At 42.4% G+C, this 15,333-nt stretch overlaps 1 protein-coding gene across 1 annotated transcript in view; it reads right to left on the reverse strand.

The window, feature by feature from the left end:
• Positions 1 to 2,455: 2,455 nt before the first annotated feature.
• Positions 2,456 to 15,333, reverse strand: part of LOC138044598 (programmed cell death 6-interacting protein-like) — a 37,455-nt gene continuing 24,577 nt past the window's right edge. The window contains exons 15-17 of the mRNA XM_068891098.1: positions 4,693 to 4,787; positions 4,317 to 4,390; positions 2,456 to 3,682 (exon numbers count right to left, since the gene is read on the reverse strand). Coding sequence (XP_068747199.1) covers positions 3,351 to 3,682; positions 4,317 to 4,390; positions 4,693 to 4,787 — 501 coding nt within the window. The 3' untranslated portion in view covers positions 2,456 to 3,350. The remainder of the gene's footprint in view (positions 3,683 to 4,316; positions 4,391 to 4,692; positions 4,788 to 15,333) is intronic.

The following is a 15,333-nucleotide window of genomic DNA, read 5'->3' on the forward strand; positions in this document are numbered from 1 at the left end:
AAACCCGAAGGGGATTATCCAGTGGATAGTGATTTATCCACTGTGGATAAGTTGTAGTTCTCGTGAACTTTGGATAATTCTGGTTTTGCAGGGGCGTTTACCATTTGCACGGAAAATCCGGTTGGAATGGAACGCTGGTAATGGTACAGGATTTTCGAGAAAACACTGACAAATCAAAATGGCGGCTTCATCTGCAGTGTCGAAAGGTGGAAAAAGAGGTCGAAGTGAACCGGGTTGAGTGGGAGTTTACAATGATAGAGGATTTTTCTGGTCAATTCGGTTGGAACGGGAAAAGAGGAATACGTCTGAGGATTCCATATTTTTCGGAAGCTTTCCGTTGAAATGAGCTCTACCATTTGAATTCCAACTGGAATTTTTGGTTTTTGTTGAAAAGTGGTAAACGCCCCCCGGGTTTCTGTATACCGGTTTCCGGATTCTGGATTCGGGCTCTTAGTGCTGCCGGTCACAGGGCAATAAGGTATCAGGGACGGCACGTGTGATCGAGTAAATTAGTTCTCACTTAGAAAGCGTCGGTAGTCAACATTAACTCACTACAGAAGATATTAAGGTAAGAATAACTTTGTTGTGATGTAGTTAAGCACAACTTTTCAAGTAGTGTGATACCTTTAATTTTGTGACTCAGTTCAAGAACTTGAAAACGAAATTCTTTTACAAACAACAATTAATTAACCGCAGAGATATCTCTGATTAAGCAAATTATTTTCAAACTTAACTTGCAAATAAGCGCTCATCCTTGAGTGGTGACTTTTTCTTTAATGCTAGAGGCCACTCTAAATATTGTTTAATTAAAATCAAAAAAAAAAAGTCTGCGATCGTTACCACGTCTACATGCAATACTACAAAAAATTCTAACACCCACGAATGGTTTAAAAATGCACTGGCGAAAAATCTTTTTGAATCCGACTGATCACCATTGTAACTGCTTCGTATAATCACAGCTAACCCAGGCTCACTGTGTAGAGAACATATAAGGCGAAGTTTAGATCTGAAAATTTGCTAGAAAATGGAAATAAAAATCGATAAAACTTACCATGTGGTGAGCTGTTGTTGTCTTTAACGAAGTTTCGGGGAAAATGGTCCCCGTTCACCTTCCTTCATAATATAGTGACAAGGTAGGAGACGGAAGCTAGCTTATGGACTCCGATCGACCCAAAACAAGCACGATTTTTTTCGCGAAAATCGAATCCAGTCGCTAAATAAACATGCCAGGCTCGTGGAACATGAATTTCTCTAAACCATGAATCCACTAAAGCATCTCCAGGTAGCAACGCGAAGCCACCAGACTCCGTAAAACTTGTAAGTTAACCTGCTAAAATGGCGGCCAGAAAGCGTTGTACTCGCGAAGTGTCCCATTCAAAATGAAACTGAACTCTAGACGCCTGGTGACGAGTTTAATAAGTTCTGGAGGGAGGGGAGTCCCACATTGCTAAAAACAAAACTCACTGAGCAATCTGGGACTCCCCTCTCTCCAGGGAAACTTATTATACTCGTCACCAGGCTTTTTGAATTGGACACTTCGCGAGTACAACGCTTTCTGGCCGCCATTTTAGCAGGTTAACTTACAAGTTTTATGGAGTCTGGTGGCTTCGCGTTGCTACCTGGAGATGCTTCAGTAGATTCACGGTTTAGAGAAATTCATGTTCCACGAGTCTGGCGTGTTTATTTAGCGACTGGATTCGATTTTTGCGAAAAAAATCGTACTTGTTTTGGGTCGATCGGAGTCCATAAGCTGGCTTCCGTCTCCTACCTTGTCACTATATTATGAAGGAAGGTGAACGGGGACCATTTTTCCCGAAACTTCGTGTACGTATATTAAAGACAACAACAGCTCACCACACGGTAAGTTTTATCGATTTTTATTTCCATTTTCTAGCAAATTTTCAGACCTAAACTTCGCCTCATATGTTCTCTATATTTATCTACACACAGTGAGCCTGGGTTACCTGTGGTATAATTAGGAATCACTAAAAACGTGTTACTTTTGATGTGGTGTTTGAATATTATGATTTCGGCAAAGATCTGACAGTCATGTTTGGGTTGCAAGTGGCATTTACATTTGGCGCTCTCAAAACTCCGCGTTTAGTTTACCCGAAAATTTTATTTCACAGAATCACAGAAGAGACATTATTTATTGCAACGGTTATAGTCTTAATTGGCAAAGCAATGTACCAGGTTCGACTTTTTGCACGTGAATGTAGCCAAATTGGACCGTGAAAAAATACATCGCAAAGTAGTTAATTTCATAAATTTGTCACAAATTCTAGTTTTTGCCAAATTTAAATTAGATAACAGTAAATAACGTGGGAAGACCTCTACTAAGTTAAAATAAAATTGTGTATGTTAACGCATTTTCTTTTCCAGGCGATGAGACGAAAAGATCAGTACTTTTCGGGTAGTTTACCTGCTCAAAGAGCGCTCAGGGTACAAAAGTCGCTTCAAGGGAAAAAGATTTATTGTAGCGAACTAAAAATTATATTTTTGTAATACGTTACAGAAGACCTTTATTGTGACAAAGTTTAAGAAATTTCGATTTTTCTATGTTGCATGACTGTAGGCGATATTTACAGTCAAGCGCTCTTAAGTAGTCAATGTGTTTTTTTTATTGTCATGGTCAACAATGATAACGTAAGAATTTTTAAGACTGACTCGATGAAGTCTGAAATTTTATTACTAGTATTGCTATTTTTTTTTTATTGTTGACCTTCTCTCCTCCTCTCAAAAGCAAACTGAAAAAGAAGGGAGAAACTAATAGCAACACGTAACATTGCCTCCCGAGCAAATGAATCTGGTCAAACTTGAGTTACGCTTATAACGGATTCAATAACTATTAAATTGAAAAACACTTCTTCACTAAGGAAACAAACCGGCTCGAATCAATCCGCGAAATTTCATCCCATTGCGAATATTAGTATTGCTTCAGTTTTTTCTCCAACCTTGGAACCGTGCAACGCTAGGAAAGCTTTCTGACACCATTTCCCTTTAAGAATATAACACAAATTTGCCAGGTACATATTTTTAACATGAACACTGAATAGAGTTGAATTGAAAACGAGGGCCAGCTTTACTTATCTCTCGTTCCATATTCTTCACATTTGTTAAGTACGACAGTAACTAAAGAAGTCAAACCTACCATTCTAAATCTAGATAGAAGTGGAATCAATTTATTAACTCTTTGTCAGATCCTGAAGTGTCCAATCCACACAGCGAAAGGTCTTAAGAGTATTTTAACGGCACAGAGAAGAGACTTCAGACGGTAAACTGACAAATATAAATTGGATTGTGATGCTCTTTCTCGGCAAAAGAAAACAAAAAAAAAAAAAAGAACGTTGTTAGCGACCGGGGTACTGCCCATGAGGCGGGGGCTGTTGGCCATGTGGGGGGTATCCTTGGGGCGGTGGCGCACCATATCCACCAAAGTAATAGCCAGGAGGTAATGGGGGTGTATAACCCGGCCCTGCTGGGGGATAATAACCCCCGTATGCGTAGGGCGCGTAGCCAGGCTGCGGCATGGGTTGGTAAGGACCAGGAGGGTATTGAGGAGGAGCTCCGCCAGGAGGTGCCGTCGGTTGATTAGCTGCGGTAGGGGCAGGGAATGTTGTTGTTGCAGATGGCTGCTGGGCTGATGGTGGTGGAGGGCGTGGCGGAGGAACAGTGTGTCCACCTGAAATTACACAAAATATGTAAAGTAAGAATTGAATCGAGGGCGAAACGAGATAAGGAGAGCTCTGATTTGCCACGTTCTTTTTCACCTTAACAAACCCTTTGTTAAGATTTTAGAAGGGGGTCGAATAAAACAAAAATGAACAGGGGTGTGTTTCTTCTTAGAAGCCAAGTCCTTTCACCAGCTAAATCCATTTCTCGTTTCCCCGGCTAAAGACATTACTTTGTTCTCTTCAAAAAATTCTCTTGAATGAGATAATACGGGCTTACTTAACTAAACAACAGCAAAACTGTGCTTATTTAGGAAGATGTTTCATACACGAGTCCTGATTCTCACATCCTATATCATTCTGCAATATCCGTTCCGTTATGCTGAAACATCACGAGCTGAATTCCACGTACATAAATGCTGACGAATAACCTGACAAATATCCAATGCAGTTATACCAAAGAAATATACGGTGTAATCCATGGCAATTCGAATGACTACGTTCTACCATGCCATACGCAAAACTAGAACTGAGGGCTTAGAAAAATCACTACAACATAAACCCACAAGATGAATGGTTCCTGGATCATTAATGCAACGGCATTCCTGCGTTATAATTTGCTTTTTCGTGTTTTGAACTCTGTACCTGATGGTTGGTGGTGAGGCGGGGCTTGGGGAGTTGGTTCTGGTGGCTGACTGGCAATTGACTTTTGAAGATCTCTGAAACGAGAATAACATGAATCCGCCGATTAGACTGTGAAAAAAAAAACGGCATTTTGAGCCTTGCGTATTTTAACAAAAATATCAGCGATTGTGATTTGGATGCCATCCAACTCACAACAACCTTTTTTTTTTAATTATTTGTACATATAAAAAATTGTCAAGTCCTTTTGTTGTCATGCCCATAATGAATTTTAAAAGTTGCCAATTTAGGACAGCATCTCTCCGTGTGAATTCTAGACTACCAGAGCTACCAAAATTTGTTTCCACTTGTTAGCGTATTTTATCAGGATCACTCTTACCTTGACAGCTCTTCTCTTTCAGTTTTGCGAGCAAAAACGAGATCACTGGTCTTCTGTTGATATCGCACAAGTATCGGGGTGAAATCGTTATAAAACTGAAAAAAGAAAGACCATAATTACAACTCCGCCCGCTATATTACGGACTTTTTCTATTTAAGAGAGGCCAAATCCAAGGAAAGGCGAGTACGAGAACCTTGGACAACGATTGGCCTGAGGAATATTTTTTCTCCCGCATTTGAACAACTGGGACCTGGGGCCCGTTTCTCAAAAGTCCCGAAACTTTACGTGCCATTTTCGGACGTCACAATTCCCTTTGTATTTCAAGAATAGAGAGGACTTAAGTCGTCAAACTTCACAGTCATTTTTCTTTTTGTTGCCTTGAAAACATGTTAAAAGATCGGATTTCCAAAACAAGCCGTTGGCAGTTTCACAAATGGCTTTTCGGGCCCGAAAAGTTTTCGGGACTTTCGAGAAACGGGCCCCTGACCCGAGTTGCTCGAGGCCTGGTTAGCGCTAACCAGCGTTAAATGCTATGGAAATCTACAGATTCTGATACCTCTTTACTAACGGTTACAGTGCTAACCAGCCTTCGAGCAACCTGCCCCTGATCGCTACTTGGTCGTTGTTACCCTTTGAAGTAATTAGCAACCTGTCGCCTCCGAATAACCCTAATTCACTACTTGCACAATCCCATAATACACCGTTAAACTAGATTTAAAAACTTATACACAGTACCTATAGAAGCGTACGAGCTTTCGGCTCCTTCTCGGAGGCTTGTTCACATATAAATGAAAAACAAGAATTGTGGACCGGTAAACTGTTAACGGTCACGTGATTTAGCAACACGTGACTGCAACAGATTGTCCCAGATGTGGGGGAGCAGGTATCTTCCAGTGTCACGGTTCAAGTCCGGCATATGAACCCGGATATAAACAGACCGCACAAATATGAATCCATCTGACATCGCAAAGCTCCTCACCATCTGTCTCAACTGCACTTATTTTGTGTTTGATGGTCAGTTCTACCGCCAGATTCACGGAGCACCGATGGGGTCACCAGTCTCACCACTGGTCTGCAATTTATATATGGAAGCCTTTGAGGAATCAGCTATTTCGACCGCACCCATCCCACCTGGGTGGTGGCTCAGATATGTGGATGACACTAACTGCAAGATAACTTCATGTGATGCCGATGAATTTACACAGCACCTGAACAGCGTCGATCCTAACATACAGCTCACGACGGAAACAGAGTCTAATGGAGAATTAGCGTTTCTTGACACGTGTACTGTACGGCAGGATGATGGCTCACTGAGAATCAAAGTGTATAGGAAACCTACCCACACGGACCAATACCTCAACTGGGAGTCAAATCACCCACTGGAGCATAAGATGAGCGTTGTCCGTACCCTGTTTCACAGGGCCAATACAGTTCCAAGCCACCCTGAGGACACCAAGGCGGAGCTAGAACATGTCAAGGCAGCCCTCAAAGATTGTGGATACCCGGAATGGGCATTACAGCACTCAGACAGCACCAACAAATCTCAAAAAAGCCAACACCATCTACCTATTAGACGAACCGCCATCGTCATCCCATACGTCAAAGGGCTGTCCGAGGAGTTACGACGCATATTGAAACAACATGGGGTGGACACTATATTTAAACCATACAATACCCTCAGACAACTGTTGTAGTTTCCGAAAGACCCACAGAAACAAGAAGACACTTGTGGCCCTATTTATCGGGTAACGTGCCAAGGGGTGGACTGTGGCAGCTCGTATGTGGGAGAGACCGAGCGGACTTTGAAATCGAGGTTCGCGGAGCATCTTAGACCAAGCTGCGCTTCGTCTGAAGTCTCACAGCACATACACAGGGACTACCCTGGACATAAGGTTGAAGTAGAGGTCTTAGACCATGAAGATCGTTGGATAGAGCGGGGCATCAAAGAGGCCATCTATATCCGGGTTCATAGGCCGGACTTGAACCGTGACACTGGAAGATACCTGCTCCCCCACATCTGGGACAATCTGTTGCGGTCACGTGTTGCTAAATCACGTGACCGTTAACAGTTTACCGGTCCACAATTCTTGTTTTTCATTTATATGTGAACAAGCCTCCGAGAACGAGCCGAAAGCTCGTACGCTTCAACTTTCTATAAGTACTGTGTATAAGTTTTTAAATCTAGTTTAGCAGTATGTTTTCACCAGTACAGTGTAACATTCATAAAAGTATCCATAATACACCTCTATTACCTTCCAAAACTTTTGCATAACCATTGTTTGCAATTTCTCCTGGGACATGAAAATGTCCCAAGAGAAGTCGAAAACAATGTCTATGCCATTTTCTTTTTTTTTTTGGGGGGGGGGGGGGAGGGGGGTAAAAGAGGTGTATTATGCGGTTTGTGCAAGTAGTGAATTACTCTCCTTTTCACTTTTCATTAAGAACTTGAATTGGTTAACGATAAAGTGCTCACTCGAAGTTAATTCAGCGTGCCCACTAAGCAAAATGACATTCCTAAGGGTGTCTTCTATGACAAGATACTACTAAAGACTTGTTTTGTTCTGTCTAAAGAAATTTATTTATACACCGAATTCACAAATGGCAGCCAACCTGGGTCGACTTAGCGGCCAAACATGACATCGACGCGTTTTAGGATATACATTCAGTATTTTTGTGGAGGGAAGGAGAAAATGAACGATCGACGTGCGGAAAATTACATTCCTGGTTCTTCTTTAAGTGCCAGAAGGTCATCGGTGTTAAAAAATGATGAGCTAAGGTTTTTGGGTGAGATGTTGGAACGATTCTGCTTAAAGCTCAAATTGTAAAGAGGTAAATTTTAAACTTTAGTAAGCTTACATCGTTCGATCCTGCTCAGGCCTTATGTCATAATTGTGTAAAATCAAGTCATCTGTTTGAAAAAGTTAAAAAGTGCTCTTGTTTTTCTTTTTGTTATTGCTTTTTTAAGAGTCGAAGAATACATTATTCAAGGGAAAGATAGTTCTCTTATTGATCCGGATCGACATCCGGATCCGAATTTGTTATACACAAAGGCTAAGCGAAAATTTGCCAAGCAGGGTGCGAGTTGTGCAGTTGTTGATTCAAACTCTGGTCAGGATTGAAGCTTACTAGTGCATGCCTCTTCAGGATTTTGGTCCGCTCACTGATTAAATCTTGTGTACTTTCACTTTCAAACAAGGACAATTTACAAATTTTAAGCGTAGGAGCCAAAGAGTGGTTACAATAACCAGTCTTACACGCCACGCATGAACAAGCGGAGTTCCACAACACTGGCTCCAGACACAATACACATTGTATAAACGTAACCTTTCCTTGTACTTGTACTTCAGTTCCCACGGCCTGCTCCCGTCTGACCTTGTAGCTCAGTCGGTAGAGCGGCGGAGATCTAACCCGAAGGTCGTGGTTAGGTCGAAGAGATCTAACCCGAAGGTCGTGGGTTCGATTCCCACCCTGGTCAGAGTTTTTCTCTGTCCTTGTGTGGGCCCATTTTTATCAGTAGGGCTAATGCTCACATGTTTCATATAGGATAGAAAATCTAGCACTACACATTACACTCTATTCAGTTAACTCTGTTTAAAATATAAGTGCTACACTGCCACCGTTTGTATAAACGTAACCTTTCCTGAAAATTAGGTGGTTCGGTTTTTTTGTCTGAAGCAGTGATATCACTTACAGCGAAATTAAAGTGCTTGTCTTCGCTAGTGCATTCTATTCTTAAGATGCTCGTCCTCATAGGTTCATAAGTTTCGTTTTTTCCACACATACAACAATACAAATTAATAATACATTTTACAGAAATGTGGAGGTTTGCGAGCGAAAACCTACAGGGTTAGTAGTGTTTGCACACCTAATCTAGCATCGATACAAGATATTTATATCTAATTTTAAATAGCAGGCAGACATGATAGACTGCGTCGTGGAAACCAAGAAATAAAATAAAATAGACTATAATTAGGTTAATTAATAAGTGGAAAGTAAACAAACAAAACTAACGAAACAGCAAAACAATGACACGGTGCAACTAAAGCTAGACAGGAAGACATTCTCGGGCTTTGGATGTAAGCAAATAAACTTTAAGCTCATTTCTAAAGCTTTGGAGAGAGAAAGCATGTTTGTATGTTAAGGTATTTTATTCCAATTATCGGCTGCGGCAAATCTAACACTGAATTTGTCATAATTAGTTCTGGGCCGAGGTATGAACAGATTTTGGTTTTACCTTGAACGTGTGCAATATCGAGGGGGTGGTGTTTACACTGCACCACTATACTAGGCAGAGTAGCCTGTGTACAGCCGCCCGCTCTCCGCCGAAAAAATCGGAGAGAAGCAACTGTGATTTACTGCTAGTAATCGTGTTCCCAATCTCGTACCCAGAGTCCTCGGGCTTCTTGTTCAGCGGGTGAGCGCCCGGAGAGACTCTGGGATAATCGACTTGAACTATATTTTTGATTGGCCGCTTGCGTAACAATGGCAGTCCGACAGGAAGTCGGTAAGTAATTCGGAAGCCCCAGAATTTGGAGGGAGATTCAAAATCTAAGACTAGTTTCAGTGCTGTTCGTTTTTTTCTACTTCAGAAATATGTAAATCACAAAAATAAAAAACCACGAGGTTTGAATTATGTCTTATACCGTACGGGAATTTTCCCACGCTGCTAAAAAGTGATTACTGTTACTGCTGCAAAAGGGGTGTAGACAAAACGTGGACCCCCCTTTCTGGACCCCCTCCTGGGCCCCTTTCTGGACCAGGAAAAAAAGGTGGAAAAGGATCGAAAATAACAAAATTAAATAAAATAAACGAACAACTGATATATAGTTTCGATCGCACGATACTGAATTACCTTCGATTTATCATCCAACTCGAAAAAGAGTGTTCCCCTGTGTACACAGAGTCTTAATTAATTTCCGAGTTTTCATTATCTGCGAGAAACAGCACCTTTTCCCCAACAAAGTCGACTGTACTGTGTAGTCATAGAAGTCCAAGGCTTTCCGGGTAGGTACGTTATGTATGGGGACATATATTGTACCGTATTCATAATACGTACCTTCAATCGGCGACAAAATTAGTTGAGACAGTTGCCAACAGAGCACACTGCCAACGACACATTCATTGTTTGCAAAGAAAACTTGTCCAGAAAGTACGTTTCCGGGATACCCCTCCCTCCCCCACCCTAATCAATGTTGTACCGCTGTCGACAAGGCTCCTAGAAAACAGAAAAACACAACATTGTCCCGGGGGTGCGGGGGAGGGGGCCACTTGCGCCGCCGAGCAAGAAATCGACTCTAAAGGATAAGAGTGTCTCAACAATTTTGACGCCGATTGTCTGTATGAAAAAACGTTGTATAAAGTGTAATGACGACTTCTGATAAGCGTTTTTTTGCATTAACATATGAAATATACACATTTCAATAGCGTCTTTATGCGTTGTCATGTCATATAGGCATCAGAACATATATAAATCACCTTTTTCTTTATTTAATACGGTGATGTAGCAGCCACTGGTAGGATTGCAGACATTTCAGTGTCGAACATGGTTTTCACACTGAACATTTCTAACGAGATAAGGGCATGTTTACGCTTGCCATCTATTTGCGAAGGGGGGAAAGTGAATGATATTGTCAGGGAAAGTGATATCTCACGGGCTTCGATGTACCGCATTCTAAAATAAGAGAAATTTTAACGCAAGCAATCACTACCGAGAACGTCAATTACAACGGCCAAAATGCGGATGTCGAACGTTCAGTGAAGTTAAGTTCACGCCACAAACGCTTATTATTGAGAGAAAGGACATCGTACTAAATAATGACAATTTCAAGACTATTTGTGCAGTGTTTTGGATTTGACATACCTTGAAATAAAGTGATACTTTCGGAACATTGCGTGACGTTTAGCATTCCCTTTTGAAATTCCATTTCAACTTGTTACAAGGGATATGACCCATAAAAAAAGAGGGAAATATAAATAGAAAGACAATTTATAACTCCTGGGACAAAAAAAGAGCAGCAAACAGTGCTGTACTCTGATTTTAGGAACTCCGCGGAGGAGTGGCCACGAGTAACCACGAGTAACCTCGAGTAACCATAATTAACAAGTAGAATAATTACATTATCTTTTTATAATAATCTTGTGGTTACTCGTGGTTACTCGTGGTAAATGAGAAAATATTGTTTCTTTACTCCCAAAAACATTCATTTCCCACCAAAACCAGCTCTGCAAAGCATCTGCGACAAGGTGGAAAGTCTTTTTGCACCGACGCAGCAATTTGAGCGTGGAAAGTACATGTGTTCCCCGGCTGTAAACAGCCACCATGTCTGTTTCGCGTTCATCTGCGACACCACTTCGACCAACCAAATCCGCTTCTTCTGATGAATTGGAGTTAGAGGCATAATCCTTTAACAAATCCATACTTTAACGCTACTGACAAATAGCGTATAAAAGAAGGCAAAAGTGAACAGGTCCTTTGCACTTACGTCACAATCTTCGCTTCGAACAGGACAACGCATTTTTCACACTCCAAAACGAGAATAATAAACTATCCGCAATTTTTTAGACCTGTAAAAAGTCTTTCACTCATGTCGTCATATTGACGGACAGACTGGACTACAGGTGCCCGTATAAAGGGTATAAAGGAAGTTTTCTGTAACAGACAATCGGCGACAAAATTAGTTGAGACAGTTGCCAACAGAGCACACTGCCAACGACACATTCATTGTTTGCAAAGAAAACTTGTCCAGAAAGTACGTTTCCGGGATACCCCTCCCTCCCCCACCCTAATCAATGTTGTACCGCTGTCGACAAGGCTCCTAGAAAACAGAAAAACACAACATTGTCCTGGGGGTGCGGGGGAGGGGGCCACTTGCGCCGCCGAGCAAGAAATCGACTCTAAAGGATAAGAGTGTCTCAACAATTTTGACGCCGATTGTTGCTTAACTTACTTAGACGCTTGGACTGCTTGAAGCGCTTGGTTTCCTTGGTTTGCTTAAAGAGCTTAAATTACTTGACGTGCTTGGGTTGCTTGAGCATCTCAAGCAACCCAAGCACCTCAAGTAACCTAAGCACCTCAACCATCTCAAGCAACCCAAGCACCTCAAGCAACCTAAGCATCTCAAGCAACCCAAGCACCTCAAGCAACCCAAGCACCTCAAGTAACCTAAGCACCTCAAGTAACCTAAGCACCTCAAGCCTCTCAAGGAATCCAAGCATCTCAAGCAACCCAAGCACATCAAGCATTTAAGCTCTTCGAGCAAACCAAGGAATCCAAGCGCTTCAAGCAGTCCAAGCGTCTAAGTTAAGCAAGGTAAGTAAGATACGGTACAGTGTATGTCCCCTAAGTAAGGTATGTATTATGTATGGCTTACTGTATTTTATGTATACGGTACAATATATGTCCCCATACATAACGTACCTACCCCAAAGGGTATTGGCCTTGGACTTCTTTGACTACAAAGTACAGTCGACTTTGTTGGGGAAAAGGTGCTGTTTCTCGCAGATAATGAAAACTCGGAAATCAATTAAGACTCTGTGTACACAGGGAAACACTCCTTTTTGAGTTGGATGATAAATCGAAGGTAATTCAGTATCGTGCGATCGAAACTATATATCAGTTGTTCGTTTATTTCATTTGTTATCTTCGATCCTTTTCCACTTTTTTTCCTTGGTCCAGAAAGGGGTCCAGAAGGGGGTCCAGAAGGGGGTCCAGAAAGGGGGTCCAGAAAGGGGGGGTCCACGTTTTGTCTACACCCCTGCAAAAGTACCGTGGGAAAGCATTATATCAGTCTCTTTGAGGAGAAATCCGTGGAATAAGGTCTTGTCGAAGCCATTCAGAATTACGGAAGCATCAAATCCTAGTAGAGGAGGACATTTGTGTCGTTTCCACAAAAATTTGTCGATCGTGTTGCTTGCACGATGGCATTTTGAACGATGGAATGTATGCTGAAACACTAAAAATACTTTTACTGAAAGCGTCAGAGGATTCATCTTCACTTGCTCTTACAGCAAACCAATGATCATTTCTCCAGTTTCTTTGTGTGTAAGGCTAAAATTCTTGTTTCTCGAACACTTTCAACCCGCCATTTCCACTGTTTACGCTTTTCTCTTTTCTGTTTCCGGTTAAACTGAAGCATACGTAATAAGACCGGAACCCACGTTTCCTGGGAAAATGGAGTCGATTATCCCAGAGTCTCTCCGGGCGCTCACCCGCTGACCAAGAAGCCCGAGGACTCTGGGTACGAGATTGTCGTGTTCCGGAATAATTTTGCACACATTATTAAGTGATCTACGCTGCTCAGCCCCATGAATCTCCATCAGTGACTTTACGTACCTTGGCTCCACCATCTCCAGCAGTCTCAGCCTGGATACCGAGCTGAATTCAAGAATCGGCAAGACATCAGCAGCAATGGCCCGCCTGTCAAAGAGAGTGTGGGAGAACTCCATGCTCACCATTAAAGACTCAAGTGTATCAAGCCTGCGTGCTCAGCGCACTGCTGTACGGAAGCGAGAGCTGGACTCTATATGCCCGTCAAGAACGCAGGTTCAACAGCTTTTACCCTACGCTGCCTCAGAAGAATCCTCGGCATCTCTTAGCAGGACCACGTCCCCAACAAGGACGTCCTGGAGAAGGCAGGAACTCTCAGCATGTTTGCCCTGTTTACTAAGAGACGCTTGAGCTGGCTTGGCCATGTCACCCGCATGCAAGAAGGCAGACTACCCACAGACATTTTGTACGGAGAGCTTGCCACTGGCTCCAGACCCACAGGAAAGCCAGTACTTCGCTACAAAGACGTGTGCAAGCGGGACCTCAAGGCGGGTGGCATTGCACCAGGAGATATGTCCAGAATGCACACAACAAACAAAAATGGCAAAATTTCGCCAACAATTTGGAAAAGAAGAAATAAGTTAGATCAAAATCGCCAACAACTTAGAAGCCAATGCAATTGAGCAGACAAAAGGGGCCCCTTGGCAATCCGGAGAATGTGGCAAAAATGGCAATTTTGTCAAAATCGGCGACAACTTGCAAGCCAATGTAAATGAGGAGACAAGAGAGGCCCCTTGAAAAGGCGGTGAATTCGACGAATTTGGCAAACCTGGCGAAGATGGCAAATTTGTCAAAATCGCCGACAACTTGGGAGCCAATGCAAATGAGAAGACAAGAGGGGCCCCTTGGCAAGCCAGCGAATTCGGCGAATTTGGCGAGTCTAGCAATTTTGTAAAAAACGCCAACAACTTAGAAGCCAATGCAAATGAGAAGACAAGAGGGGCCCCTTGGTAAGCCGGCGAATTTGGCGAATCTGGCGAAAATGGCAACTTTGTCAAAATCGCCAACAACTTATACGCCAATGTAAATGAGACGACAAGAGGGGCCCCTTGGCAAGCCGGCAAATTTGGCCAATGTTGCGAATTCGCCAAAATCGCCATATTCGCCAACATGGCTGGCCACCAATTATACTAATTTACATACAGTTGGCGATTTGACAAGAATTCGCCGAAACTGCCATATTCGCCAGATTCGCCAACACGGCTGGCCACCATGTATTGAACCAATTTACATACATTTGGCAATTTGACAAAATTTCGCCACAATCGCCATATTTGCCAAAACTGTCGGCGATATTTTGTTATTTTGCCAATTTTGATATTGTGTGCATTTCTGGACGTAAGTGTGTGCACCAGCAGGCTTTGAGGCGCTGGCAGCAAAACACAGCACCTGGCCACTTGTTAGCAGGTCGGCCATCAAGAGTGCAGAGCAGAGAAGAGGGGAGCAGTGGGAAGAAAGAAGAGTATGAAGACGTCAGAGAGCAGAGTCAGCGCCTTCGGACGACAACGTCTTCACATGCAGCAACTGCAACAGGACCTGCCGCTCGAGGATTGGGCTCTACAGCCACAGCCGGCGCTGCAGTTCCACCACAGACTGACATCCATGGCGCAATCTCCATTGTCTCCCGAGACAGAAGGAAGCCAAGCACAGCAATATCAATGGGCCTCTCTGATGTTTGTGAAATAGGAGTCATAAATATCAGGTTATTTTAATGTTTGTATACAAGCTCACCCATTTGTAATTTAGTAATTTGAAATACGTTCAGTACATCTAAACAGGGTCTGCTATGATCTCGCTAGCCTGATTGTGCTGTAATCCTTTGTACTCTTTCTGTAGCAGCAGTAAAGAATTTAACCGGGTAGGTACATGTAATTCCCCATGACACTGCATGCAGTACCATAGATGTGAATAAATTAAACTATAACATAAACATTTTAAAATATTCAAGGTAAGATAGGAACGAACTTTGTAAATAATACCAACACATTTAGATCCTCAAACGTTTTCCCCTTCTTCCAGCTGGTTGGGACAAAATGATGCTTCCCAGCCACTTTTCAAGGTATACTTGTTCACTTCTACCTTCGTAAAAAGCAGCATTTTCTCCGCCTGAGAGCACCTTTTAGCTTTCGGAAAATGTTGCCTCAGTTTTGTTTAGAAACCTCACCAGAGTTTGAATCAACAACAGCACAACAAATTCGGATCCGGATCAATAAGAAAACTCTCTTTCACTTGAATGATGTATTTTTCGACTCTTAAAAAATCAATAGCAACAAAAAGAAAAACAAGAACTCTTTTTTAACAGATGACTTGATTTT

This window comes from Montipora capricornis, chromosome 1, assembly GCF_036669925.1.
Source record: "Montipora capricornis isolate CH-2021 chromosome 1, ASM3666992v2, whole genome shotgun sequence".
Lineage (NCBI taxonomy): Eukaryota > Metazoa > Cnidaria > Anthozoa > Scleractinia > Acroporidae > Montipora > Montipora capricornis.